General features: G+C 40.9%; 1 protein-coding gene across 3 annotated transcripts in view; it reads left to right on the plus strand.

Annotated features, from left to right (window-relative positions):
• The first annotated feature begins 365 nt into the window (after positions 1 to 365).
• The window catches only part of WT1 (WT1 transcription factor), a 52,717-nt gene continuing 25,610 nt past the window's right edge, over positions 366 to 27,472 (plus strand). For 2 of the 3 annotated variants that reach the window (XM_044426126.1, XM_044426127.1), the window contains exons 1-4: positions 366 to 774; positions 10,542 to 10,664; positions 12,075 to 12,177; positions 26,375 to 26,452. In XM_044426126.1, coding sequence (XP_044282061.1) covers positions 366 to 774; positions 10,542 to 10,664; positions 12,075 to 12,177; positions 26,375 to 26,452 — 713 coding nt within the window. The remainder of the gene's footprint in view (positions 775 to 10,541; positions 10,665 to 12,074; positions 12,178 to 26,374; positions 26,453 to 27,472) is intronic. The other variant, XM_044426128.1, reaches the window with a different exon arrangement.

The raw sequence follows: 27,472 nt of genomic DNA on the forward strand, positions 1-27,472 counted from the left end.
GGCGGCCCCCGGCGCGCTCGGGCAGCGGGCGCCGCGCCTCCTCCCTCGCCGCCGCGCTCCTCGGGCCTCTGCGCGCCGCCCGCCCGCCAAGCCGCGCCCGCTGCCGGCCGCACCAAGCGGCGACCCTGGAGCCCAACCTCGCGCTCTCGCTTCTGCCGGCGCCCGCAGGGCTGGAGCCGGGGACGTGCCTGCCGAACCCGGACGCGGCGTCGCCGAAGGGGCTGAGCTCGGCCGCCTGGTGCCTGCAGCCCGAGCCGGGCAGGAGCCAAAGCGCCTGGAACAAGTGCGGCGGCGGCGGCGGCGGGGCAGGCGGCGGCGGCGGCGAGTGGTTCGCGGCGCCGCGGCGCAAAGTGTGCGGCGAGGCCATGGGCTCCGACGTGCGCGACCTGAACGCGCTGCTGCCGCCGTCGGTGCCGTCGCTGCCGGGCAACGGCAACTGCCCCATGCCGGTGAGCGGCGCGGCGCAGTGGGCGCCGGTGCTGGACTTCCCGCCGGGCGCCTCCTACGGCACGCTGGCGCCGCCGCACTCGGCCTTCATCAAGCAGGAGCCCAGCTGGAGCGCCTCGGAGCCGCACGAGGAGCAGTGCCTCAGCGCCTTCACCGTCCACTTCTCGGGGCAGTTCACGGGCACGGCCGGCGCCTGCCGCTACGGCCCCTTCGCGCCGCCGCCGCCGCCGCCGCCCAGCCAGGCGCCCTCGGGCCAGGCGCGGATGTTCCCCAACGGCCCCTACCTGCCCAACTGCCTGGAGAGCCAGCAGGCCATGCGCAACCAAGGTAAGGCGGCGCCGGCCGGCCGGCCGGGCGAGGCGTGCCCGCGCGTGCGCTCCCTCGGGGCGCGGCGTGGGGAAGCGCGCCGTGCGCTCCGCGCCCCCGGCGCCTGCCCCGCGGGCTCTCCCCGCTCCTTGCCTTGCCCCGCTGCCTGCCCGCCCGCCTGGCTGGAGGTCTGCGCCGGAGCGAGGGCTGCCCCGTGCCGGCGCCCAAGGCTTGCTTGGCGGCGCTCCTGGGCGGCGGCGGCATAGCTGCGAAACCCCGTCCAAACGAGCCCTGCAGCTGCAGCTCGACTCGAACCGAACCGTCCGCCTTCTGCCGTCTTTCTTTCGAGCCACCGGCCCGGGTGACTTAATGGTTGGGCAAGCGCTGGGCATGGGCGCTGGCCGAGCCCCGCCGTGCTTGTACGGAAAGCAAGTCCCGCGCATTTCAGCCGGGCGCGCTTCCAAGGGGGCGAGCCGAGTGTGGTCCCGAGCGCACGAGCTGCCGCGTGGCGGCTGTGCGTGTCTCCTCGAAAGCAAGTGCCGCTGGATGCAGTGGCTTAAGCGTGGGCAGGACCGCAGCCCCGCTCCCGAGTGAGTGTGCCTGGGATTACAGTCCCACTGAATATGTGAGGACGAGTGGGCACATTCTCAGTACGTCTGCATGGAATCTAATGGGTGTTCGTTCTGATGGCTGACTCTCTAATGAGCTGTCATTTTTACTCAAATATGCGTAAGATTGCAGGATTGTAAAGTAAGGTTAAGTGTTGAAGAAATCTCCACCTTTCAGATAAAATAGATTTTTGATGCATGCTTCTAGATGGGTTCTGGGTTGAGTGGGTATAGCTAGTTTACAAAGGATACCCATTTGACATTACCTGAAGGACAAACTATATATTAAGGCTTCTACATGCACTTGTATGCGAGTAATTCCCACTGAACTGAATTGGACTTACTTCTGAGTAGACATGTATAGGATTGGCCTCTTAAGAATTTACTGGATATATGATGGATTTTGGATTGGGACATATAGGTGATTCAGGGATTTGTGAATTTTTATTGTGTATTCAGGTAAATGCATATTGATTTAACAGGTATGGGTTTCCATCTTCAACATGAACCCCACAGAGCTTTTAATCAGGGGAGGTCAGAGCACCCTCACTGGAGGTACCCGATGAGGGTATTCTTTGATAAGAGGTTTGAAGATTGCAAGTGCTTCTTACTTGTGTGCAATCCCAAATTACTACAGTCCATGAAATATTTAGCATGGATTTCAGTGGGAAGTGGATTGCAGGCAATATTTTATGGTAACTCCCATTTTCACCATTATGCATTCTAGATTTTACAAAACTGGATAAAGTACAAGCCCATCCAATATTTTCTTGTTGTAACAGGCTTTAGAGGAAAAAAATAAATATGTTTTGGGAAAGGCAAAGAAAGTTTTCTAACAGTGGAATTCTTATTCTGAGTTTGGTTATTTTAATAACTGTATTTAGGGGTATAAAGGTGCATTTTTCCTCAAAAGCAAGTTCCATTGTATTAAATGCGGCTATCAGTGTAATCCCAATCCCATCATTGGGATTACACTGATTGCCCATTTTTATTTAAATAGGCATTTTAATAGGATATACTTCCAAGTTAGTATGTTTAAGATTGAAGCTTATAACCACTTACTTGGGAGTAAGATCTACTGAATTCTTGAATCTTAAATTCATAGGACTGTCCTGTTGTTAAGTTTCCATGGAAATAAATCTTTAGTGACTATGCAAATTGCTTTCAATAACTCTTACTGATACCATTTCTCAGGTCAGTTAGCAGGTTTGATTTATTTTTGATCCTGTAGAGACTGGTATTTGCAAAAATCTGTGGGCTGAACACACATGCACACTTTGTTCCTTGTAAGTGAACAGGTTGTGGTACTGCCTGTCCTTGAAGCTATCCTGACAGATACATATGAAACCATGCAAATGACATATCTACAGGAATTTAGGATTGGTTTCCAGGGGTTTGTTCCATAAAAATCAGTGTTTGTATCCAGCATATAATAAACAGTGTTCATAGGGTGGATATTGATGATAAACTTAAGTTTGTTTTCTGCAACCTGAAACAAACCTAAGAAGGGGGAGAGAGAATTTACATTTAACTATGCTTTGTCCACTTATTTGAAGAAGCTAAAACTAGACAGGGTTACAGAGTTGTGTTGATTTGTGATTTTTATTTAGACAATGGTTCTCTGACTAGGCACATAGAACAAATGTCGAGGACTATGTTAGAGGTAGAGGTTAAAAGAGGTGGTTGTTTGGAGATCAGTCTGCTAGGTGGCATTTGGCAATCCAGTCCTGAACATTACTATATTTTTAGTCTTCCTTGTAATAACAGGTCGCTGTGGATTACTAGACTAAAATAATAAAATTACTGCCCATATTTATATGAAAGCATCATTGCAATCCAAAACACATGTATCTGGCATTAAATTTCCTGAATTTGGTAGAGCTTATTTCTGAGTTGGCATATATGCAGTTGCAGTGTAACTTTAGCAGATTTCTGTTGAAAAGGTGGCATTCTTGGATTCATGTCCCGGAACCTCTGAGCCCTGAATTATTTTACCTGGAAATGTTAAGGTCCATTGATTGGGGGGGGGGGGGGGGAGGGAAGTCATACCTGGAGAAGCACAATGAGACTGCAATCCTTTGCACGCTTACTTGGGAGTAAGCCCCATTAATCACAGATGGACCTATATACAAATAACATGCACAGTACAATTAAAATCCCATGACTTGCAAGCATTTTAATTTCACTAGACTGTAGCTGGACAAAAGTGATGTTTTCTTGCACAGTGCTATCCTTCCCCTCTGTAGGTGTTGGAAAAGAGAGGGAACTAGAAACAGCTTGAAATAAGTTCTTAACTAAAATTCTAAACTTCTTCCATTTAAACCATTCTCTGTGTGAATGAGAATGGAGTTTTTTCAGGGAAAATCTTGAAACTTTAGTACAAGTGGATAAAACAAAAATTTGTAACAATAAACATCTTAATCCTTGCAGCTTGCACTTATGGGGCTTGTGCCTACAAGTTTCAGGTGGATTGTGCCCTAATTGATTTACTGTGGCACAGTTTTCTCAGGCAGTAGCCCACCTGAGCAATGTGTGAAGTGGAAACACAATATAATTCCATGATTTCAAGGAGATCCATAATGTGAATTCCATAATTACTTATGCTTGCTTTTGGTACTTGACCAGTTACACTAATATATTTTACAGTGTTTCAGAACAATTGTATCCTTGTAGGAAGCAAAGCAAGGAATTCCTTTGTTGACTTAATATTAATAGAGTCTTTGAATTATGGTAGTTGAACAATGCAGAGCAACAGCAAGCATAATTAATTTCTAATAAGATATTTGTTTCATTGATTTAACTCTTTAAAATGTGATCATGGTACTTTATTTTTTTAAACCTACACATTCTTTAAAAACTCACACATTATTGTAAAGTTTAAAGTTTTACCAAATGAGTTATAATTGATAATGGTCTTGAAGAGGGAAATGCTACCTGGTTAGTAGGTTTCAATAGTTTAAGCTGGCCTATATTGCCCAAAAGGTTAGTTTATAAAGGCAGTACCTTTCATTATTTTTGGGAAACCGCTCCCTTTTATGAATAGCTGCTTCCCTGCCCAACTTCTTGCATGTATATTAATGACATTTTTTTTAAGAACACTGCTCTGCTAGAATTCTGATATTTGACTGACACACCAATGATATCTGAAGCAATTTAGTGTCCTTAGTTAATTTCACACAATAATGCTGCTTGATATAGAGAAAGATTTACATAATGCTGCACTGTAAGAGTGAATATATCTGTGTATTTTCTGATCAGTTTGGCTATCAGAAAAGAATCAAAAGCACAATTGCAATTTTGAACTAATTCTAAAATGTCAGTCCCAGGGCATTTCTGTTGCTTTATTTATCAAATTGTCTGTGCATAATATTTTCACTTTCCTCTTCCCTCTGTGTGTATGGATGGGAAACACTGTTATACTAAAATTCTCTCATATAACTTTAACTGGAATTCACTTGCATGATATCTTTGTATAACTCATGGATTAAAAGTCACCTTCCTTGATACATTTATTTTTCTGTGACTACCCATATCTAATAGTAGATCTTGATTATTATCTAGTTGTTGAGAAAAGTATTTCTAAATTAAATTAGCTGAAGGAAATAGATATGCAAAGAGAATCAAACAGTTCCATGACAGAATGTTTCATTTATATGTTAATAAAAATAATGTTGAAAAATAACCACAATTGATCCAGAACGTTGCTTTCTTCCATACTAACATTATAGTTAATTTTATTTTTCAAAAAGTTAAATTAGTGTTGTTTAAAAGTGCTAAATAAACTATGTATTTTTTGCCACAAGACAATTCATAGAATAACTTTTGCAGTCATGTATATAAATCTGAGACACAGAAGCTCACAGTTATGTTAGATTAAAATAGAACTTTAAGAGACAATCGTTTTCCTTAGCAGCTTCGGTAAGCTTGTAAGAATTTGGGCTACCTAATTTTATATTCATTCTGCGCTTATGCTGATGTCAAGAAGAAAGTCCATAATCATCACTGCAACTTGATGGCATGAGCCATCTGGGGCGTATGGCAAGAGGAACCTTGATGCCCTGGAGTGACTAGTCTGCTAGATTCATAGGTAGATTCCGTTCCTTATATGCTTGGAAGCGAGGAAGAAGTGGTAGTTTGTGTTTATTTCCGTTCCTTCTTCAGAAGAACAATGTTGAGGAAGAGAAATATTTTAGAAACTCGGTGTAGAAGAAAACCTTAATGATAGTGTAAAGTAAAAACAAGGCCGGCTTCTTCCCTGCTTTGGCAAATGCAAGGAGGGGAGTTTGCTTGACATCAACTCCCAGAGGGGCTGGCAAGAATTTGGAAAAGCTGGCAGACGATCTTTGGGAAATGAATATAATGTTCTCGCTTTGAATCAGTCAAGGCTGAAGTGTAGGTTTTTAAGATGGTTTTCCCCACCGTGGGAAAGATGTCACCTTGGCATTTTTGCCAAGTCTTGGACGAGAAAAAGCTCTCCTGTTTTGAATTGTTTTGCTCGTCTGCCTCCCGCTTCCCTTGCCCTCCATTATTACATGCAGCTGGGTTCCTCCAACAATTGGACCCCTTCAGAAATTTGTCTTCTTCATCAGATGTCCAGATTTCAATTATTTTCAGCAGGTTTTAATCAGCTCAGCCTCTGATAAAGTCCTAATTAAAGAGACCTCGCTATCAGCAGGCTGGTTCAGAACTCAGCCCCCTTATCGCATTCCTGAAGCTTTGGGTCAGGCAAGACCGGAAAATGTGGCCAAAACATCATTCTGCTCGGAGCAGAATTTTGAAGGTCACCGAAGCGCTGCCTGTGCGCCAAGAGTCGCCTCAGATCTGAAGTGTCAATTGTTTTTGGGAGAGAGTTGGAAAGCAACAAGGAGGGATAACGAGAGGAGGGGGAAGTCTTCACTTTGCGGGTTAGGAGCCGAGAGAGATAAGGCAGCCCGGCGCAGGTGGAGCCGGCGAGGGCGAGGGCCGGGCCCTGTCATCGCTCTCCGCAGGCAGAGCAGCAAGGGACGCCGAGCGCCAGGACGCGCCGGGCGCACGCACGCAGCTGCTCCGCCGCCGCCGCCGCCTCGGGGGGGCCCGCTCGGCCCCGGGTCCCGCTGCTGGCCCGCTGGCTGCCCGCGCGGCGTGCCTGCCTTCCCTTCCGAGGCCTGGCTTTCGGGCCCGATCGTCTCCGCACCCAGGTGGCTGCAGTAGCGGGGATTCTGGAACAGCATCCTAAGCCATAAGATGGCCAGTCTCGATGTTGTGCACAGAGTCCATTGCGTCCTGACCTGGACACAAATCTGTGGTCCGATCCACATGTAAGTCGGGAGCGAGCCCCATGGAGCAGAGTGGCTCATAGTTTTCCAAAAATTATGTTGGAAAGTTAATTGCAGAAGTAGACTCATGGAGCAAGGAAACCCTCCAAGAACTGGGAGTTGAGACTCATCCCAAGATAAATATATTTAGGATTAGCAGTGCCTGTAAGTCCTTAGCTGGACACCAACCAGCTAAGTTCAAGTACTTTGCTTTAAAATTTAGTTCGCTCAGGTTTGCAGCTGGGACGGGAGCGTGAGACTAAAGTCCTGGGACCCAGAAATCAGCCCTCCTTAATTGCCAGCCAGAGAGTGGCAGGTGAGCAAGGCAGCTGCAGATAGGCCTGGCATCAGGAGCCCTGTCAGCCTTAACATGCACACATGTACGTAAGTACATATTCTGGCTGGTCAGGCATGTGCATGGTTACAGATACTTTATTATTTTTACTTTAAACACATCGTTTTCTTTAATAAACTGTTACTCCCAAATAAAATTCTTTCAATTTTGCATCTTGGAACGTTATGTTATTTTTACGTTATGTTATTTTTATCGGTATTTATGGATTGTAATTTTATGAATTGTTGTGAACCACCCAGAAATATTTGACTATTGGACAGAGATGGATGGATGAACGAATAAAAATACTGTGCATTGCATCAGGGAAGCAGATCCAAACTATGTTTTATTCTGACAGTGCTGATGGTATTTCAATTGAAGTGAGTTTTTCATGCAAAACTGAACATGTTCTGAGTATCTCCTTTAAAAAAAATCAGAGTAAGTATACAGGTGGTTCTCCCTTTCTTTCTAATACATTGGGAGTATAAGAACTGTTGTAAAACAGAAAGGTGGCAGGGTGATGGGGTGAAGAGAAATGTGAGTTGTGTGCTTCACAAATGAAGTAGTGCGCAGGGCCATTTAAAGGAGGACGCAGCATGATAGTTTAAATCCTGGGTCTAAAGGTACCTAGTCATGCTACTAAAAAAGGCTGGGATATGGCTATGAGAACATCTACCATCTAAAACTGGGTGCAGACACTTAACCCACGGAATGCTGACATCTTAAGGCAATGAAACCAGAGCACACTGACCACTTGCTTCCCAGTAGATTCCTTGGCACTTCAGCAGGCTGTGGAATCTTGTATAACTTGCTCTCTAGGACAGCAGCTTAAAATTATGATCCAAGCTTGGATCATACTTGGAAAAGGTTCTGTTCAGATTAGTGAGATTTAGCAAACACCTGCAGGTAGGGACTATTAGTTTAATTGAAGCCTGATCCCAATTTTCTAATCTTCAAAATGCCCACATAAAATATTTTGGCTTTATTTCCAAATGATGTGTTGAGGAATCAGTATAGACAAAATACAAAGACACAGAGGGTTTGTAGATTTCAGCCCTACAAATTGGATTTTGATGGGTTTTGCTTTCAAGGAAATTCACAACTAGCAGACACATTTAGTAGGAATTAAGCTTAGTACATAAATAGTGCTTCTGGGTAAATATGCATAGGATGTTTACTTCTAAATTGGGGTGAAATTTTAATTCAAGAAGATAGCCAGCAGGGCTCATTCTTCAGCATGAGCACCCAGCCAAACAGTTACCAAGGTTGTGTGCATCTGTATTTATGTCTGTTGATTAAAATAAAAGAAACTTAAGATTAATTGTGTATATATATTTCTATTGTTTTAGTTAGGCTAACACAAATACTTGTTCAAAACTGGGTTCCTAGGATGTTAATCACTGAGTAGGCTGTGCCAGCCCTGTAAAGCAGTGAACTATGGGAGCCCACCCTGAATTTTACCCTGATGAGTTTATGGGTAGAGGTCTAAATGGTCTTCTGTATCCTCCCCCCCCCCCCCCCCGCCCAAGAAGTTTGTGGATTGGGTTGCATGTGGATTGTTAGTGAATTATTCACATGCACAGTCCAGAAACTTCTTTCTCTCCTCTCTCTTAAGTATCAGTTTTGTCACAGTCCATCTAACATCCATCTTTATCATAATGACTGATCTACTGTCTGTTGAAGAAACAGCTTTTCTAGTGGTGAAAGTTTAGTCCAGTGCATTCAGTGGAGTAGTAGGTTGTAACCGCAGGGATTGCTCAGGTGCAAATGGCACTTTCCAACTCTTTCTGCTACAAAGCATTTACTTGCTTGTGGCATAATCTTTGTGCAGTGTGTTATCGCAGTGCCATAATCAAGCCTGTTTTCTAAGGATTGGCAGATTTCATCACAATCCAAGGTGGGTTCCTAAGGGTAGCTGTGTTCACTTATTGTGGCAAAACCAGCAATAAATCTTGTAGCACCCAATGATTAGGGCATAAGCTTTATTCATCACTCTCCCCCACTCCCCCCAAAAAAGAAACCCCTAGCTAGGATCAATTTGTTAGTATGTGATGTTCCATAAGTCTATTTGTTGCTCGAATCAGATACAGGTCTACTCAAAAGTAAATCATATTGCGCTTCATATAGGACTTGTTTCCAGATAAGCATATATAGGATTACAGCCTTAGAAAAATGATTAGAAATAGCTCATTTTAAAGCATAATTGAGAGCTCTAGGGAACCCCCTTCTGTCTGTCTGACTAGCTGTCTATCTCTGTCTGTTTATCTGTCTATCTGTTTAAAATCAACATGTTGTGCGTGATTGGGAAAGCCGGGACAGATCTCATAAGGGCTACACTAAACATTCTTTGGTCTTGGGGTAAATGCTGATGAGCTGAGAAGCCTCAAAGATAATATTACTTTGTAATTACTTTTTCGCTGAAGTTGTTTAACTGGCTCCAAGTAATTAATGAAAGTTGGTGTCTAAATGCCTGATTTACGATTTGGTGTCACCTTGGGGTCACCAGAGGCGATTCTTTTCTATCTGAATTCACTCTCTGTTTTTTTTTAATAGGCTGTTTATTATTATTCGAGTGAGCAATTTTCGCTTAAAGTAGGAGGTTATTTTTCATTTAACAGTCTGCCATTTTTATTGCAGACTTTTCAGAAAGTTAATCATATAAAACAAGTAAGAACCCAGAGAAAATGAGATTAAAGGGTGACTTTTAGATGTGAAACTGCAGGAGAGTTCATTCAACAGATGAAGACCTTCTTTTAAATATGAGGAACAATTAATGGAAGTATCGCTAACTGCTGGAAGCAGCCAGGTCCACCCTTTTCAAGAGTATCCAAAATTTCACACACGTTCCAGAGTTTACAGCAGTCTTTGAGCCGTGCTATTCTAACAGCCTGACTGGAGCACTGATTCCTAAACACAAGTCATTTTCAAATAAACATGCTTACTATGTGGTTATAACTTAGCAGGGAGTCCCACTGACACCAACATAGGAAGGTCCTAGGGTTGTAAGTTCTCCCATACTCCCAGCTTCTGCAGCACAGTGCCTGAGTGCGTTCTACTCACTCATGTCCTCTTCTCTGAAAGAAGCTGTATTATGGCCACTTTATGAAAGGGGAATGGGGGCACTGCATGGATGAAGTAATTTAATCCATCCCTCAGATTTGGATTGACTTCTAGCACCTAGTTTTTGTCATCTAAATGGGCGGTTTTGTGGCAAGTAAATGTTGCCTTCCATCAGGCCCAGTTTGGAAGCTGAAGGTAAAAAGGGGGTGGTTGCGTAAACATTCCCAAAACTAGAACTGTTGTGGCTGTATTTCCTGACTGAACTATTTTGGTCTTTTCCTTTGATGGGTTTATCAGAGTTCATTGTGCTAGTGTATCTCTTCTTCCAGAAAGGAGCCATCAGGCGCTTGAAAAGTTTTGGGCTTTCGACGCCTGCCCGCCTGTCTGGGGACAGGATATGTATTTTTTTTTCCAGGAAGCCACTCCATGAGCAAGTTCAAGGGCAGGCGTGATTCAGCTCCCGATTCCTGACAATGTTTTTTATCTTGGCAGGTTACGGCACAGTGGCGTTTGATGGCACTCCAAGTTATGGCCATACTCCCTCTCACCATGCAGCACAGTTTACAAACCACTCCTTCAAGCACGAGGACCCCATCGGCCAACAGACATCTCTAGGTAACTGGGAGCAGAAACAGCTTCTGGGTGAGCGATGGGGATCCCAGCCGTAGCCAGAAGCAGAAGTGCTTACTTTGCCCAGGAAGAGGATCCTGGCCTAGGGTTGGGAGAACTTGCATAAAAATTCCTCCCAAGGAATGGGAGTTAGCTGAGGCAAGAGGTTGTGGGGCTGTTTAAAGGAAGGTAGGGCTGTCTGGTTGCAAAGGACAGTTCTCAATTATCTGGGCTGTGTGGGAACTAAATGGAAGTAGCTCTGAGGAAGAAATCAGAAATGCATAGGAACCGATAGCCGAAGTGAAAATCACAGCTAATGTGACAATACTTTCCCTTTTTGTGTAGCTATAGTAGCTACACCCCCATAAAAAGACCTCTGAGCCTACACCACAAAATCTGAACTTCTGCAGACAAAGCTACCTTTAGAGACTGGGTTTTTTTTTCAAGCTTATGTAGACTGATTGAAGTTGTTGAGACTTACCAGAGCAATCCTCCGCATGTCTATTCAGAAGTGTCCCACGGAGCTGAATGGAATTTTCTCCCAGGTACCTGTGAGTGTAAGTATGCTTACCTGGGAGTAAATTTCAGTGAACACTTGTTCATAAACATATACCTGTGAAGGTGCACTGAGTGAGAACCAAGTTCCATTGGAAGCAGCAGAACTGTTTTGTTTCCATAAAAGCTGTATTTAGGATCAATGTTTTATGAACTGAACAGTAAATGCCATTCTTTAACTGTTCTAGAGTAATCAGTAAGGGACTAAATCTGACAGGCTAACTACTTTAAAACATAATCCAGCCAAAGTTAAAACACCAGTTTGAAACCCTGTTGAAATTAATGAGGATTAAATTGGATTGTATTCTTAGCATTACTTTTGTGAGTGGTATTTTTAACATTATGAATTGGGTCCTGTTAATTGATTTCAATGGGTCTTCTCCATGTCAGGATTCAGTGTTCAACAGTTGGAACTAGCCCTTAATACACATTATCTCAGTCATTTTAAGGGCAGCATCACAAATTTTGCCAGTATTTCCATTTACAAATGGGCAGATGAGAAATAAAGGTCAGTTTGTGCTTGGGGTGAATGCCAAATAGAGGATTTTTGACCAGCCAGTCCTCAAACCACCTATACTGCAAAGCGGGAAAACCAACAATCACCATCTTTTAAACAATAGAGTTCTGTCACACACTTTTTACAAATACAAAGGGGTTGTCTTGTTCTCCCTATAGATGAAAACGATTACAGAAAATGCAGTGAACTGGAAAGGATTACTCCATTGCCAGCCTTCATCCACACTTTAAAATTTTGCTCCAGAAAAACACCTTCCCTAGTTTTCACTTAGTGTGACTTTAATCTCTTGGGAGTGGAAAGCAGCTCTTCTGCAGGGTACTGAATTCTCTGTGGTTTATCTGCAGGTGACCAGCAATATTCAGTGCCGCCCCCTGTCTATGGCTGCCACACTCCTACGGATAGTTGCACTGGCAGCCAGGCCTTGCTCCTGAGGAATCCCTACAACAGGTGCGAAACCTCCACCCTAGTCTTCTCATTCTCCAGTGTTTCTTCATGTCCATTTCACCTCATGGCTACTGGGAGAATAGCTTACCTGTATTTTATGTGGTTTGGGCACCTCTCTTTCTCCTTTCTTCTTCTTCACCACCCAGTCCCACTTTATTTATTCAAAATTCCATATTCAGTCTCCAAGGACAAGAGGAATCTCGCATTTCCTAATTCTTATTCAGGAGGTTTAATGATAAGTAGACATATAGCCATATATGCTAACAGACAGACAAAAAACTAAGGGAATAATAGTAAGTAAATCTACATTCCTACTGGGCAGGGGCAGGACTGGAAAGGATATAATGTGGTGAAGTTGTTGTGTTACTATTACATTTCATTAAAAAATCTAAATTTTTGGATTTAGCCATAAGTGGTATACAATTAAAATATAAGAGCTTAGGGCTTTCATGCAAGCTAACAGCCTCATACAATCCAAGTTGGTTTACTGTTCAGAATGTATTTATTGTGAAGCATTATTGTGCTATCACTGCACTGACATTTGCAATTCTAAACAGAGCTACCTTCATTCAGAAATGTATAGACAGAACTGTTCATTGCTTGAGAGACCTGAAGCTCTAGCGGCTCTGGGCTCTCCTTGTTGCCATGCAATACAGCCCCTTTTCGCTAAGAAAAATGATCATTTTTAGAGAAATAAGCTTGTTGGTCCAATGAAGCAAAAACAACAAAGAGACTTGTGGCGCCTTGAAAACCAATACATTTATTATGGCGTAAGCTTTCATGTCACAACAAAACAGCCAGCCAACCAAGCCTCTTTGTAAAGATTTGTCACTGGCCTAAAAAGGAGTGTCGAGCATTAATTTCCTCATGGTGCTTAGGACCTAACACATCTCTGCTAAAAGTGAAGAAAAACTGGTAGCCTCTCCCCCCCACCCCCTGCTTGTGTTTACTGAAGACCCTGATCTTGTCCTGTGCTGGAACTACATGGAATTCCAAAGGAAGGCTGGATCCCTTTCCTTACAGTCCAGGATTCAGGGTATGGGACACCTAACTGCAGTCTTTGGAATTAGGCACAGCCTAGTTGTGAGTGTTCTTAATAATGAGTCCAAAATTGGTCTAAGGCAGTTTAACCTGTACTGAGGATCTGGTCTGCTAGTGAGATGGAAATTTAATCCAAAATGACCAAATTCATTAGTTAATTAGTAAGCCAAGCTAGTGATGAATGGGTTAGTTTAGTTCCCTATTTTTCTCCATTCTAGTCAGTGGCAAAAGTCCATCTTTCTGACTGATAGGGGAAAGGGAGTGACCGGGTGTGTTCCTTTTTGCCAACACAGAATGACAGGACAAAATAGCCGTACTTGAAAATGTCAGGGTGTCTCTGAGAGAGACAACATCCCGGAATTCTTGGGTTTTAAAATTAATCAGTGTAAATGGCCTCTTCCTGGAGATTTATACCAACTGTGAGAAAAGAGCAGACTACTGTTTTAACTCTGTGTTTCACAGAATCGGATAGCACTGCTCTCCTTTGTTCTTTCTCATAACACAGAGCGGCTTTTTAAAACATCTGAAACTCCATTAAAACAACTGGAAGTCCCATCATTTATTTCAGTCGGATGCAGGATGCATTCTCTGAAATCACTCTCACCATGGGAGATGGTGGTCATTAATATTATCTCCCCTCCTTTCCTTGCCCACTGACAGGGCAACCAAAGCTGAGAATGTGACTTGTTAAGACGCCATCCGTAATATGTGTGCTTTTACAAACCAACCAGCCAACCTCCGTTTAGTTCTGAGTGCTTTGTGGCCTGGGTAGTGTACTTTCAAAACCAAAACAACCACAACTCTTTTAGTTTGCTTTCAGGCCAGCTGCTGTTGCCGTTCTCTTTGACGTGATGGCCTGGCAAACGGAAGGGGGAGCACCCTTGAGTTTATTTTGAGTTTGTTTAGGAGCCAGAACAAAATCTTCCTCCCTCTCCCCCACCTACTCTTCAACTTTGGGTGAACTTGGAACCAGTTCCTCATCTTGGGAGCTGCTAAGAAATGTGTGTACACAAAAGCTCCATACCTCTGGAGCCTTACAAACTGTTAATCTAATGAGTAGTGAAGATTTTAACTGTAGCCTAGTTCAATTCAATTCAATAGGTCTACTCTAAGTAGGACTAATATTAGATACAACACACTATGAACCTGCTTTGATATCAAGGGAAAAAGAGATGTGGTAATCAGGGAAGGGATGAAAGAACGAGAGGTAGAGAAATCGTTTCACGCAGAACCTGTAGCCATGAAGGTTGCTTTCCCCGACAAGACTTTTAGAAATGTGATTTTGACTGTGTGATACTGTGCCTGATTACCAGGATTCCCTGACTCCAACAGAGATTACTCTCAAGTAGGGATGCATTGAATCGCAGCCTGAATCAGGCTTCAAAGTCATGGCTGCGGGAGGCATTTTGTGCTTCTTCTATTATTTTGGTTGTGAACTTCATTAAGGTGAATCCCACAATAGTTACATAATGGGTGTCCAGGCATGGACGAAGTACAGACCTGGGCAAAAAACACTTTGGAAGTATCCCTTGGCATGAAGAGCTCTTAAATATGGCCAAGACAGGCTTCATTATGCTTGATTAGCTAGTGTTGAAATCTGGGGTATCTGCTGTTAGGCAGTACAACTGAAAAGTATCCTTTAGGCTTGGCTTCTTGCTCACATGTCAGTGCTAAAAGTGATGTTGCAGTGAAGGGAGCAAACCAAAGGCTTTGCCACCATGGTTCCTGTTCTAGAATGTTCTCTTACAATTCTGGCTGGTTTGGTTTAGGCAGAACCCTACTAGTTAGCAGTAAGTTTCATCGAATGCATCAGGAATGAATAAACGGAGGGTTGTGTCTTTCTTTGCTTCCCCAGTAATGTGGCTGACTTGGGGCTGTGCCCAATAGTCATCCTACTTAGAACAGACCCACTGAAATAAATGGGACAATTAGACCAACATTGCATAGAATGCATTGGATACTTCTCAGCATTCAGTTATGTTGTTGTTCAATATTTTGGCTAAATACGTATTTTACCAGTTGGCATTGAGCTTTGATTGGTGTCCCACTCCTCTCCTAGGCCCCTTGATATTATGAACTGAATCCATTCAGCTGGAATATTTCCATCTGATCTTAAGCTTATAAATTGACATGCCATTTTACCAGCTTGTTAGCTCATTTGATCATTTGTTTAGATCTCCAGAAGGTGAAATCCAGATGAAGAAATCTGGATTTCTCTCTAAATACAACTGATTAGAATAAATGCAGTGAAAATGGATCTGTTCAAGTTTCTTTGCCTATTAACCATTGTGCTATTCCTCTGGGTTGCCTTGTCTGCCAGGCCTGCAACAGAAAATAGACTCTACCATAAATTTAGATGTATGTGTAAAATTCAGCACCTTCTTTTTCACAACTGATTCATGAACTACTTTTGCATTAGTTGAGTCTATAATTCAAATATAGAATTAAGTAGTTGGCTGGAATGAAAGCATTTCTTGCTTTCATCCCCTTCGCAATGGAAGTGCAAAGCTTCCATTTGGCCATTGTAAGTTTAAATTTGTTCTGCTAATAATATTTGACTTTGTTTGCAACATACCCTATACCTTTCCATCTTAATTCTTCCCATAATCCCACATCAGTTGTTCATAAATTCCTAACAACTCCCCGGTGCTTAAAGTCTGCCAAGCTGCAACTCTTGCGTTCACTTCCTTGGAAGTAAATGTACAAAGGATTGGGCTGCAAGTCTTTTTCCTAATCTGGTAAATTTATCTGCTGACTCAAGTGAACAAATAGCCTTATATGACAGGAGGAGATTCTGATTTGTAGTTTAGCAGCCTGAATACTGCAGATAGGTACATTTGGCCCCAGCAGAAGATACTGGAGTGAACCAGTGTGAGAGCACTTGACAATGATTTCTTCCACAGGAGGTGACTAAAGGACAAAAGGAGTTAAATGGGCAAACCCAGGAGAAGGGTTATGAATTTTAGGGCTAAAAGCAAGGGCAGAGGAGGATCTGTGGTTTCTCACAGGGGCCTGGCAAATGACTTGTCTTAGAAGATTCTGGAAGGATAATTGCTTGATTGTTGTAGGAAAGTGACAGAGTTTTGTGATAACCTTAAAGTATGACAACTGCATTGTGGCACAAACATTTATCAACTGCAAATTATGTTTCTTCCACTTCTGCAAGTATAACCTGGGCAAATAAATCTCATAAATCTGATTTGCACATACAGACAGTTTAATACTCACTCAGGTTCCCATTTATTATTTTCTGGTTTGTTTTTGGCTCTCATGGGTTCTGAGCAACTTAGAACTGTTAACATTTTAACAAACTGTTGTCTCAAAAAGGCTCACAGTCAATTCCACTCAGACAAAAGTTTAATAATGATGATGATAATAAATTATCAGATTAAAATAAAATTCTTGGAAGCAATTGGAGCTTCTATCCAATTGGATAGAAATCCTGTTGCCATGCAGTTATACCTATGACAGTAGGGAAGCAGTATTGCATAGAGGAACAGACCTGAATAGTTGAAGTGTCTGTGTTTGTGTTAGTTTCTCAGGATGAACATCTTTAGAAGAATAATTAATCATCTTAATTGGCCAGCTGGCAAGGCAGCTCATTCAGTGATTACAATTTCTCTCATAGATTGCAAAATCGCAAATCATTTGTTTTTCAAAATATTTTGTTCTGCTCCCATTATCTAACAATTGCAGAGTTAGAATTTCAAGTAGTCAAATGGCTTTTTGTTTTGTTTGAGATGTAGTAGTTATATGACTAAAACAGAGTAATAAGCTTTTTGAGGTGCACAGAACCCTATTGGAACAATGGGAGCCTCGTATCTGGATGGCATCGCTTTGTACAACTTTTGAGAAATACTAATAGCAAAAGTGGTTAGAGTCCCAGTCAGAAACTCCAGTGTGTCTCCCTTAACTTACACTATCTCCTAACTCTAATACATCCATGTTCAGGGTATCAATTCCATAATCTGCTTCAGGTCCCACAAGAAAGGACACCCTGCCAGAAAAAGTAGCAGAAAAGGAGGACATGGAACCACTATTCTGATCATCCAGGTCAATCTGATTTTCCATATTTTGATCAGTGCATCAACCAGGGAGCTAGCATTAATACCCTTGTGCTCTCTCCCTTGGTCTCCTTCTCTTTATTCAGCACTCTGCTGGCTAGGGCATGCTGGGAGTTGTAAGCTTTCTTTTCTGTCCAAACTTGTGTACTATTCCACCCTAAAATAATAAAATATTTAGGATTGGGATATATGACATTGAAAAGCACAGCTTGGGGGAACAATTTTTCTCTTGTGTCTTTCACTAAGCTGTGAACCTAAAGAACCTCTTTAGTGCTTTGATTTTTGCTTTGGGGTGTAGAGGAGTAATAATGTAGTGGAAATACAGTTGATGACTAGATTGTACTCTTCATCATCATCACCACTGAATGAATGATATCTCTTAACTCTTTGTTTCTGGAAAATGGCTTTCCTTGTTGCAAGAACAGGCTTTCTGTGTGTCTTATAGACCATTGTTAGCCTATTCTGGTTGTTAGGGTAGCTCCTCTATCTTTAAGTCTGTTATCCCAAGCATACTTACTGAGGTGTACCTCCAATTTAATTGGGTGGATCTGACCAGCCATGCTTAGTAATATGATACATGAATGCAAACATTTTATCATATGGTGATTTTCCTTTCATAACTGAGTTGTGGGAGGGAAGAGCTGAATTTGTTAAATTTCTTCTGTCTGTATAGTTCTTGAAGAACAGGAATGCCTGAAGGACTGGAGATCCTGGCTGACACAGAAACTCTACTTTAAAGGCAAGACGATGTCTGCCTTTAAAGAACATTGTGTATAATGACCACGCATTTGTTCATTAACGTTCATTGGATCCCCAGCAGTTTGAGGCTGTGCTAAAATGACACTGTAAACTTTTCTTAGTTAATGCAGCTTAATGTAGTAAACATGTTTAATGCCGAAAATTTACTATGAGTCACACTTAGAAAGACTTTAGGAGCGGAGGAGTTGGAGCTCAGATTATAGCTCTTTCTGTACCAAGGTCAAGAACTCGTATGCTGCAGTGCAGGCCAAAACAAATTCTCTGTGATCTACTACTGGCTTCCTTTTAAGTTCCTTTTTTGTTTCTTTCCTCAGAGTTAACTTTCTTTTATTTCAGTCCAAATGAAATTAATTCCTCCTATACAGTTCTCGCTCCCTTTCCCCTCTTCATTTTGAAGACATATCTATAAGGACTAATTAACTTTTGTAGTGGTTTTTGTTGCAGTGGTTCTGGAGATTCACTTCAATATAATTAGAATGATCTTCTCTCCATTTTAGTTCTAGCACTTCACACTGTCTTAAAATAGGCAAAAAGAGACAAAAGAGTTAAATTCTTCTGAGAAATCATTGTCACAAAGAGCTGTTTACTGCTCCCTCATAAATGGAAGGAAAGTTTTCTGATTTTTTGACTTTTTTATTTATTGTCATTAATGATGAACAGAGACTAGAAATACTATATTTTCAAAATAATCCTATGCATATCATCTTAAAAGTAAGTGCTATGGAACTTAGTTGGACTTGGTTCTGAAAAGTCATGTGTTTGATGGCACTGTCAGGACTGTATTCTGCCATCTGTAGCACATATTATGATCAGCCAAGGCTTTTTCTGAAGAAAAAGTTATCCATAATATGAAAATATGGCCTTATTTCTCTGACAGATCAGTTACATTTCACTTCCTTCTGTGCATTATTGATCTGTTGCAATAGGAGTTTATTTAACTAAATAAATATACTAAAAGAATACTGCTCCTCAAATTGCATGCTGAGTTTATTTTTAATGCTGAATTTGCAAAAGAACAACCTCCAGAATTACGTTTGAATCTTAATTGTACACCTCCTCACACGAGAGTCTAATTAAGAAGATTCTGAAGGATTACATTGGATTATACTGTTTCCAAGACCCCACTTCCCTCAGCAGTGAGAATTTTCAGGGAAAGTTTCCTTTGGAGGAGAGAACACAGACAAATATTTACAAAAATACAAAAACAGAATTAATATGAAGGCATAAAGGTATTCAGGTCGGCAGATCTGCAGCCCTAATGAAATATATAGTTGGTGATAACTGAAGAAAGTTAGCATGGTGTAGTGGTTAGTCCTCACTTGTCCATAAAGACCAATGGGTGACTTCTCACTGCCTCTCAGCCAAGCCTGTCTCATAGGGTTGTTGTTGTGAGGAGGGCTGCCTTGGGTTCCTTGCAAGAAGAAGAAAGGGAATAATTGTAATGTAATAACAACATTAATAATATCATCTAAAGAAACACAGGAAATCCCAAGGTGCTGTGCCTCCAGCCAATTCATAGTGCTCTTTCCCTCTGTATATCATGCACAGTGTATGTACCCTTTTACCTTCACCATGATAATGATGACGTTGATCTTGTATTTGTATTTATATTAATGTTTATATCCTGCCTGTTCCCAGTGAATGGGACTCAAGGCAGCTAAATGGATATCCAATGGATATTTAATAATATCCTGTAGTTATTCCCCACCTATCCAGAAACTCTCTTTGACATTAGCTCCTATCAGGTGACACTCCCAGGGTACTGGCTGAATAAAGTGATTGTTAAGCTGGCCATATTCATAACACAGTTGTTGCCCTTTTTCAAACATGTTAAGAAAGATTTTAGGCTTAAGTTCTATAGACAGGTAATAGAATTAAAAGCTAAAGTCTACAGGCAAAGTTAGTTCCATGGCATTTATTTCAGTAAATCTGAAGTGACTGTATTTCTGTCACATAAATTCAAGTAGACAGTAGGAAGTTTTTAAGCTTGCATGTGATGTTTTTGTGCAATTTTCAGTGGGATATACTATGAGTAGTTCATTCTTTATTTTGATCCTGGTACAAAATACACTTCCATTGCAATCTTAACTCCTGTTGAGTTCAGTGGATTTACTCATAGATAAGTGTATCTAAACAAGGCTCACCTTCTTTCCATGAATAGTGACATATCTAAATTGTCATTATGCTGGTCTTATGGTGGTCTCCTGATTTTCTACTTCTGGCATCTCAGTAAAAATCTTTTTTTGGATTGGGTTAGGCTCTTCTTCAAATAAGTGGTAAGCAATCCCAAGTTAGTGCTAGCTACTATGAACTGACGGTTGTGTACCCTAATTCTTAGGCTCTAGTCTTGGGTTCTGATAGGTCACAGCTGTCTGTTCTTCATGCGGGGGGGGGTGGGAATCACAACACTCTTGAGTATGCCTTTTCCAATATGAGGATATGGCTTTCCCATCATCTGATACTGAGGATGCATCTCCTGCTGCTTTCCCTGTCCCTCATAGATGTAGAAACATGAGACAGGAATGGAAACCAGCAGTTTAGGAACTGCAGTCTGCACCAAAGAGGGTGGAGCTACTGGAAATCTGCTTAAAGCCTCAGTTGGCTGCAATTCCTTGAGGGGACAGTAGCTCCTTATAAGATAATACTCCAGACAGCACTTTCTGCAGTCTGCTATCCAAGGTCCTGACAGGACTCAGAACAAAGTGAGTGACATGTTACAGTATGCTTTCTTTGGGTCTCACACCTAATTATGACACAGGCTTTCTAGGGCGGTTAACCATATAAAGCTGTCTTCTACTGAGTCAGAGTGTTGTCAGTACTTTTAGTTGCTGACTAGCAGTGGCTCTCTAGGGACCTGAGCTGGGGACTCAAAAAACTTCTGCTAAAAGTTGTTTGTACTCCTTTAGATGACATTGGTGACTTTCTGCTTGCCAAGCATGTGCTCTGCCTTGAGTGATGTCTTCTCCCTTGCTCCAGGTTTAAGTTAGGGCTAGGCAACCTGTGGCCAACTAGATGTTTCAGTCTAAAACTGCCATCGACTTGAGCTCGCATAGCCAATGGGGAGGGAAGATGAGTACTGTGTCTTCCTGATATCTCGGCCTGCAAATTGTCCACCTTGCTCCTGTTTTCGTAATTTTGAAAACCCTTCTACTGGATTAATGAGCAACAAAATGGCAAACAACGTTCAGTGTCAGTAGGTTTAGAATGAGGTACTTTGATGAAAAATATGTTAATGCCACATATATTGAGTAGAACTATATTAGAATTTAGGATCAAGATAACATAGCAAAATGAAAATAGGAACCTGGTGCATGCAGCAAATCTCATGCTAGGAATGGTTAGGAAAGGGAATCGGGGATGGGTGCAGGGAAGACTCCCAATATTGTAGTGGTGTTACATAAGTATGTGATGTGCCCACAGTTATGGGACTGTGTATAGTCCTCCTCATTGTATCTCAAAAAGAGTTCTAGGATTAAAAAAAAATGTTATTTAAGGGAAGAGTTATGGTGCTTGCAAATTCACAAAAGCACCAAAAAGTACGGACAGATGTTGCACCTCAATTCATAAACATACACAGCTTATTTCACATACAGGCACAGTAATTGGCATCCCGTGCCAACAGAGAGCAGCACAAATGTGTACAGTCATAGTACGCAAACACATGAGTGGTATTTCACATGGAAATTTACGAAATAGCACTTCATCTATGAAGCTATCCAGCGGTGCTGTATATGCAAAAACAGGCAGCTGCTTATCTCATGCAATCACATTCAGTTGCATGTTCCATATAGAAATGTGAGTATGCACACACACAATACTTTTATATATAATATACAAATATAAATGCAGTGTCACTTATAAATTTACATGCCTCGTGCAACTGTATACAAATATAGGTAACAGCAAATTATATGCAAACAACTGATATGCATAAAGCACTTCAAACAAATAATACACATGGACAAACTGTAGCATTTCACTCTTTTACTTCAATAGCATGCATGTTGAAGCATTTTGTAAACACAGCTGGAGCAGCTGGCCCACCCCTTGTCTATTGCCATGCATGAGTGATGCCTCCTTTCTCCAACATTAACTATTTTCTTTTGGGAAACAGGCTCTGTAAGAAAAGTTTAAATCTACCAAAATATGTGAGTCACATTCCCATCCTTAGTTAAATGACTGCTAAAATAAAAGTTTGAAACTTTGCATCTTAAATAATATATAACATTTGTGCATGTAGGTGGTTAAGGGCACACCAGTGGAATATCTAAACTGTCAACAGGGAAAATTTAAGATACTGATTTGGGTCGAAACAAAAGTGATTACAGACAGTGTGAAAGTTGCAATGCAAAGGCACCTTGGAATTGCAATATAACTCAGCCATTATTAATAACTGAGTCTGTTTCTCCTCTCCCAGAAATTTGGTCAGATTATACCAAATATTAAGCAGATAAGATGATATGGTTTCTAAAGTTTTAAATAAAGAAATAAATAACATTGTGAATAGCTTTGTAGTGAATGGAGATTTTCACGCATAATACTAGAATTTAGGGTCACTCGGTGAAACTGATTGGTTGATTACAGAGAACTACACAAATGCATAGTCAATTTCTGAATGGATATATGTATTGTGGTCATTGAATAATTTACAAAAATGAAAATACACAATATTTGTCACATCTAGTTGAACTGTCACATGCAACTAATGCAGTTTAACCATTAATATGGAACTGAACCAGGACTATTGCTAAAGCAAGTACATGTCAACTGAGGGTTGTTCCCAACAGATGTCCCTTCAGTGTTGGAAAGCAACTTCATCCAGTTGAGGCTTTGACCAGTGGAAGAGGGATGAAGGCAAATTTTCAGCAATTCCTCCCCTCCTGCACCCCTCTGAATCTCCCTGAGTTTTAGGGAACCCATCAAAATAGCACTGGATGTGATGTGGGAGGCTGGAAAGAGGGGGAATTGCTCAAAATCACCTCTGCCCCCATCCTGTTATGCTGATTTTTTCTAGATCATAGAGACAACTTCAGTGGAGGGATACCAACTGAATACAACCCTGAGTTTTTAACTGTAATTCTCAGTAGCAGCAAAGAGATTATCAGCTGACTTGTAAAACACCAATGATCTACCAGCAAATCTTGTGAAAAGAGTTGAAATTAATTCTCTCTTAGTATCATGCTAAAAATTACTATGAGCGATTCTTACAATTCATGTCTGTAGAGTAGGTAATTTATGGAATTCATAGCCATCTGATGGAGTGATGGCTATCAGCTTCAGATGGTTAAGAAGAGGGGTATAAAATGCATAGAGAGCATATCTATCAGTGGTTATTGGACTGCATTGGACTTCCATGTTAGCAGAATTCTGATACTCATGGACAAATCTGTCAATTTTGTTATTTCTCCATTTCTCATATTTCCATTCTTATGTTTGGTTCATCAGAAATTTGAGAATATCTATTTTAAGGTCACATGAAAAGTTCATAGGCATTTTTGTGCATATTTCTCTTAATTATGCATTTTGTATACATTTTGCCTAATGTACATCACTTAATGAATTTTAAATATTATTTCTCCTAATATATGCACTTTCATGTACATGCTTTCATTGGCGAACGCTATTGCAGAATTCAGAAAAGTATGAATTTTGAAAGATAACAGTTGTGGTTTGCATAGTAGTTTGAAAGTGTAAGATTAGGTATATTTACATTAAAAGGAGAACAAGGAGCATTTTTCTCACCCCGGCTTGGGAGCAAGAATTTCTTTACATGCTGCTTAAGGGTTTCTGAAGGGGCAGCTGGTTATTCACTGTTGGAAACAGCATGCTGGATTAGAGACACTTTTGGCCAAATCTAGTGTTCTTAGATAGTACAGTGTGTGCCTGAACTCAAGATTGTCTACATTGCTGACATATTTGTTCAGCAGTAGTTTCCTGCTCACCCCTGAAATCTATATACATAGCAGTTGCTTTGGCATAGAATAAGAAATTAAAATGGCTGTGGCTTCCCTCTTAGTATAGGGAAAAGCTGCAGGAGCAAAAAGCTGCCCCAGGAAGCTATCTATTCTGTATAGCTCTAAAAATTATACAGAATCCTTTCAGGATCTGATCCTGGCAACCTGAATGACTTCTTGCTGGTGACAACATGAGTAAGTGTCTTACTTGATGGAAAAGCAAATGAAGAGAAAAAAGAGTATCTTGGGGAGGAGGCTCTTATAAATGAACTGTCAAATGAAATAAAAATGAAAGGAAACTCTCCTGGAGTAAATGCACAGTTCTGGCACTTCTAATAAAAATCAGGGCCCTGGAGGAATTAATTACACCAGCATTACAGAAAGAATTTATGGAATTGCAAAATGTAGTGGCACAGACCAGCACGAGCTGCTGTTGCAAATAGGGAAACTGCGGGAGAGTCTTCTCAATTTCTGAGTTGATATGCAGGACATTGTAGTCGCATAATAGCAGTTCAGACACTCGAATGAATAATAGTATTCAGCGGTAATGACAAATGATATTACACATACTTTGCAACTGAACTCATTCGACTTTATTTCTTTGTTTATGTGTGCTTGTGTGAATGTGTTATAAGAAAAAATAGATTTCTCAAAGGAAAATGATAGAAAATATTTTTAATGGATTTAGTTATAATTAAATTTAGAAAAGAAGTTTGATTTTTTAAAATAGCCATTTGGTGAGGCATGTATTTAAGTATGCTGGGATATGTACTGAATGGTTTGCAGGCTATTTTGAGCACACACCAAGGCTTTTCTCATGAAAATATTCTTGTAGGCTGAAGAACATGAACCGATTGAATGCAGAGTAGCAGAACAGGGTCATGTGCTTGGGCTATGGGACAGTATAGAAATGAAATTAGTAACAGCAGCAACAACGAGGGTAGACTGGAAGAAATCCTTGGTAGTTTTAATGAGATCCAGTGATTTTGCATTGTCTACCTCTGACTAGGGATATGGGGGAATTTTCTTAGGTTTGCATTTAATGGGTATTTACCTAATTTTGCACATTCAGACAAAATGAGAACTACAGCTCAAGCATCTTTATAGAAGTCACACTTGTTCACATTTTGCAGTGGGGTTTTCCAAAAATGTATAGAAAGATGTATATATTGGTGGAAGCTACATTAAATGTATAATATTAGGCATACAAAAATACATCCATTGGGATAAATGTGCATAACGGTGCTTATGTCCTTTGGTCATTACTAAGGTGTTCTGAGCTGTTTGCCGTAGAGCAAGACTTGCTTCCTAAAAGCTTCAAAGAAGTGAGAGATTTTCAAGTGTTAATTTCTCCACCCAAATTATGTCTTTATGCAGTGAGCATCTGCCTAGATAATTCGGGAGCAACGTATAGAAGCTATATTCCTAAACTATTGTTTTAGGGAAGATAAAGCCAAAGGAACATACAAATTGGTCTTGCAACTATTTTTTCCTTTTTAAATATGATTTGCCATTTTCTTAAAAGCAGGTGCTATACTAATAAAACTAAGATTATTTGCCTTATAAAATTTCAATCAGAATAAAAAGATAAAGAAAATTGTTTGTGTTTGCAGAGTTCGTAACTAGTTCATACATGGCTGAGCCCAGTTTAAAGTTCAGGTGCTCAATTTTTTCTTAGTGTCAAGCTACTTTATGTTGCAACATTAATCACTTATCCTGATAGCTGTCTCAGTTAATTAACTATGTAATGTAGTTTTCGTTAAGGACTTAAAATAGTCCTCCAAAGCAACAAGCTACTGTTATCTTTTAATTGATTACAATTGTGTATAATAATTTTTGTTTTTTTGCAGAAATAAGCTTTGGGCTGTATCCAGTGCAGTACTAATAGAAAAAAATAAGAAATGACATGGTTCCACTAGTACTAGTGGAAGAACTAGCACAACCATAATTTACTAGTGTTAATGCCACTAGAATTCTTGAAACAAATGGCACACAGATGACTTGTACTGTGAAAGTATGTGTGCAGGCAGAATCAAAGTATTGGATTTGATATGTGTTCAATAAGCAGTAGATGTTGGAACTCGTAGAATGACATCATTGTATAGAACCCTGTATGTGTAATACTTTGCAAGACATTTTGAAAACTCTGAAGGGTGCTATATTATATTCTTCTCTAATGTCCCTTTCCCCTCCTTCCACCAGGCCGTCTTTCTTAACTTCAGACTTACAAAAAGTTGGATGAGTTAACAAAATAATATTTTGCTTTGGATTGACTTATATTTGTTTTTGAAATGTTTAAAAAAGAAAATAATAATATCGCTTCTCTATAAAACAAATCCTTTGAACTGAGTTTAGTTCTAACTTTAAATATTTTCATAACAGTGACAATTTATACCAAATGACCTCACAACTTGAATGCATGACATGGAATCAAATGAACTTGGGATCTACACTTAAGGGGTAAGGTTTTTGTTTTTTAAAAACCTTTTCAATTTTATACTGTAGAATTATGAAGTATTTTATTTTTGGATTACAGATGGAATAAGGCAACTGTTATCAAAATATTAAGGTTCATCAGATGTGGAAATCTGTCATTGAAAATAATGAACATAAAAACCACAACCTACTATCTATGTTATACTCTGCAAATGCTCCGTAAAGCCAAGATGTTAAAGGGCATAAGAGAGCAATATTTTCTCCTTTGTTACTCTTCTTTTCCTTTAAATTAGTGGTGTCTTTTGAGAGTGCCATTTAGGGGTGAATGGCTTTATTTTTATTTCTGACAAAGAATGCTGCTCCCAAAAGCACATCTATGCATTCTGCTTTCACTTAACATTGGTGCAATCCTGTTCATATCAATGGCCATATACTTATTCTGCAACCTTGTGTATTAGAAGTAAATTCCTCTGGGATCACTGGGAATTACTGTCAGGGATGAGTGTGTTAGGATGGCAGCCTGATATTCCCACAAACATCTTGGTAATGGCATCACTGAAGTGCACTGGTGATGCAGGTGGGATTGCCAGCCTTCCAGAAACACAGTGGACCAAGCTTTTTCTCCTGGGATTTTCTGAACAGTTACTAGAATAGAAAAGGGAACTATTCCATCTACTTCTGGTCAGTTTTTTTTTAAAAGGCATGTTCTTATACTGAACAAGAAGAGCTATAAAGCACAAATCATAAGTTCCTGGTTCCAGCCACATTGACTCCAGATGGACAGTGCTGTAGCCTACACCTTTCCTTTTCTTCATCCCTTGCCACATTTCTTATTTTAATCTTCCTCTCATTTCTTTATACTCTTTCCACATCGCATATCCTTTTATTACCTTGCATTATCATAGGCCTTACATCCTTTGGCTTTGCTTTTCCGCTCTCCCTCCCATTTTCCTTAGCTTCCTCCCTACAGACAGTGTTCTTTCCACCTGTAGGGAGTGACCTCCAAAATGATTGCTGCTTGTCCAGAAATGATTTCCTGTACCC

Source organism: Varanus komodoensis, unplaced genomic scaffold (genome assembly GCF_004798865.1).
Source record: "Varanus komodoensis strain SLA01 unplaced genomic scaffold, ASM479886v1 scaffold16, whole genome shotgun sequence".
Lineage (NCBI taxonomy): Eukaryota > Metazoa > Chordata > Lepidosauria > Squamata > Varanidae > Varanus > Varanus komodoensis.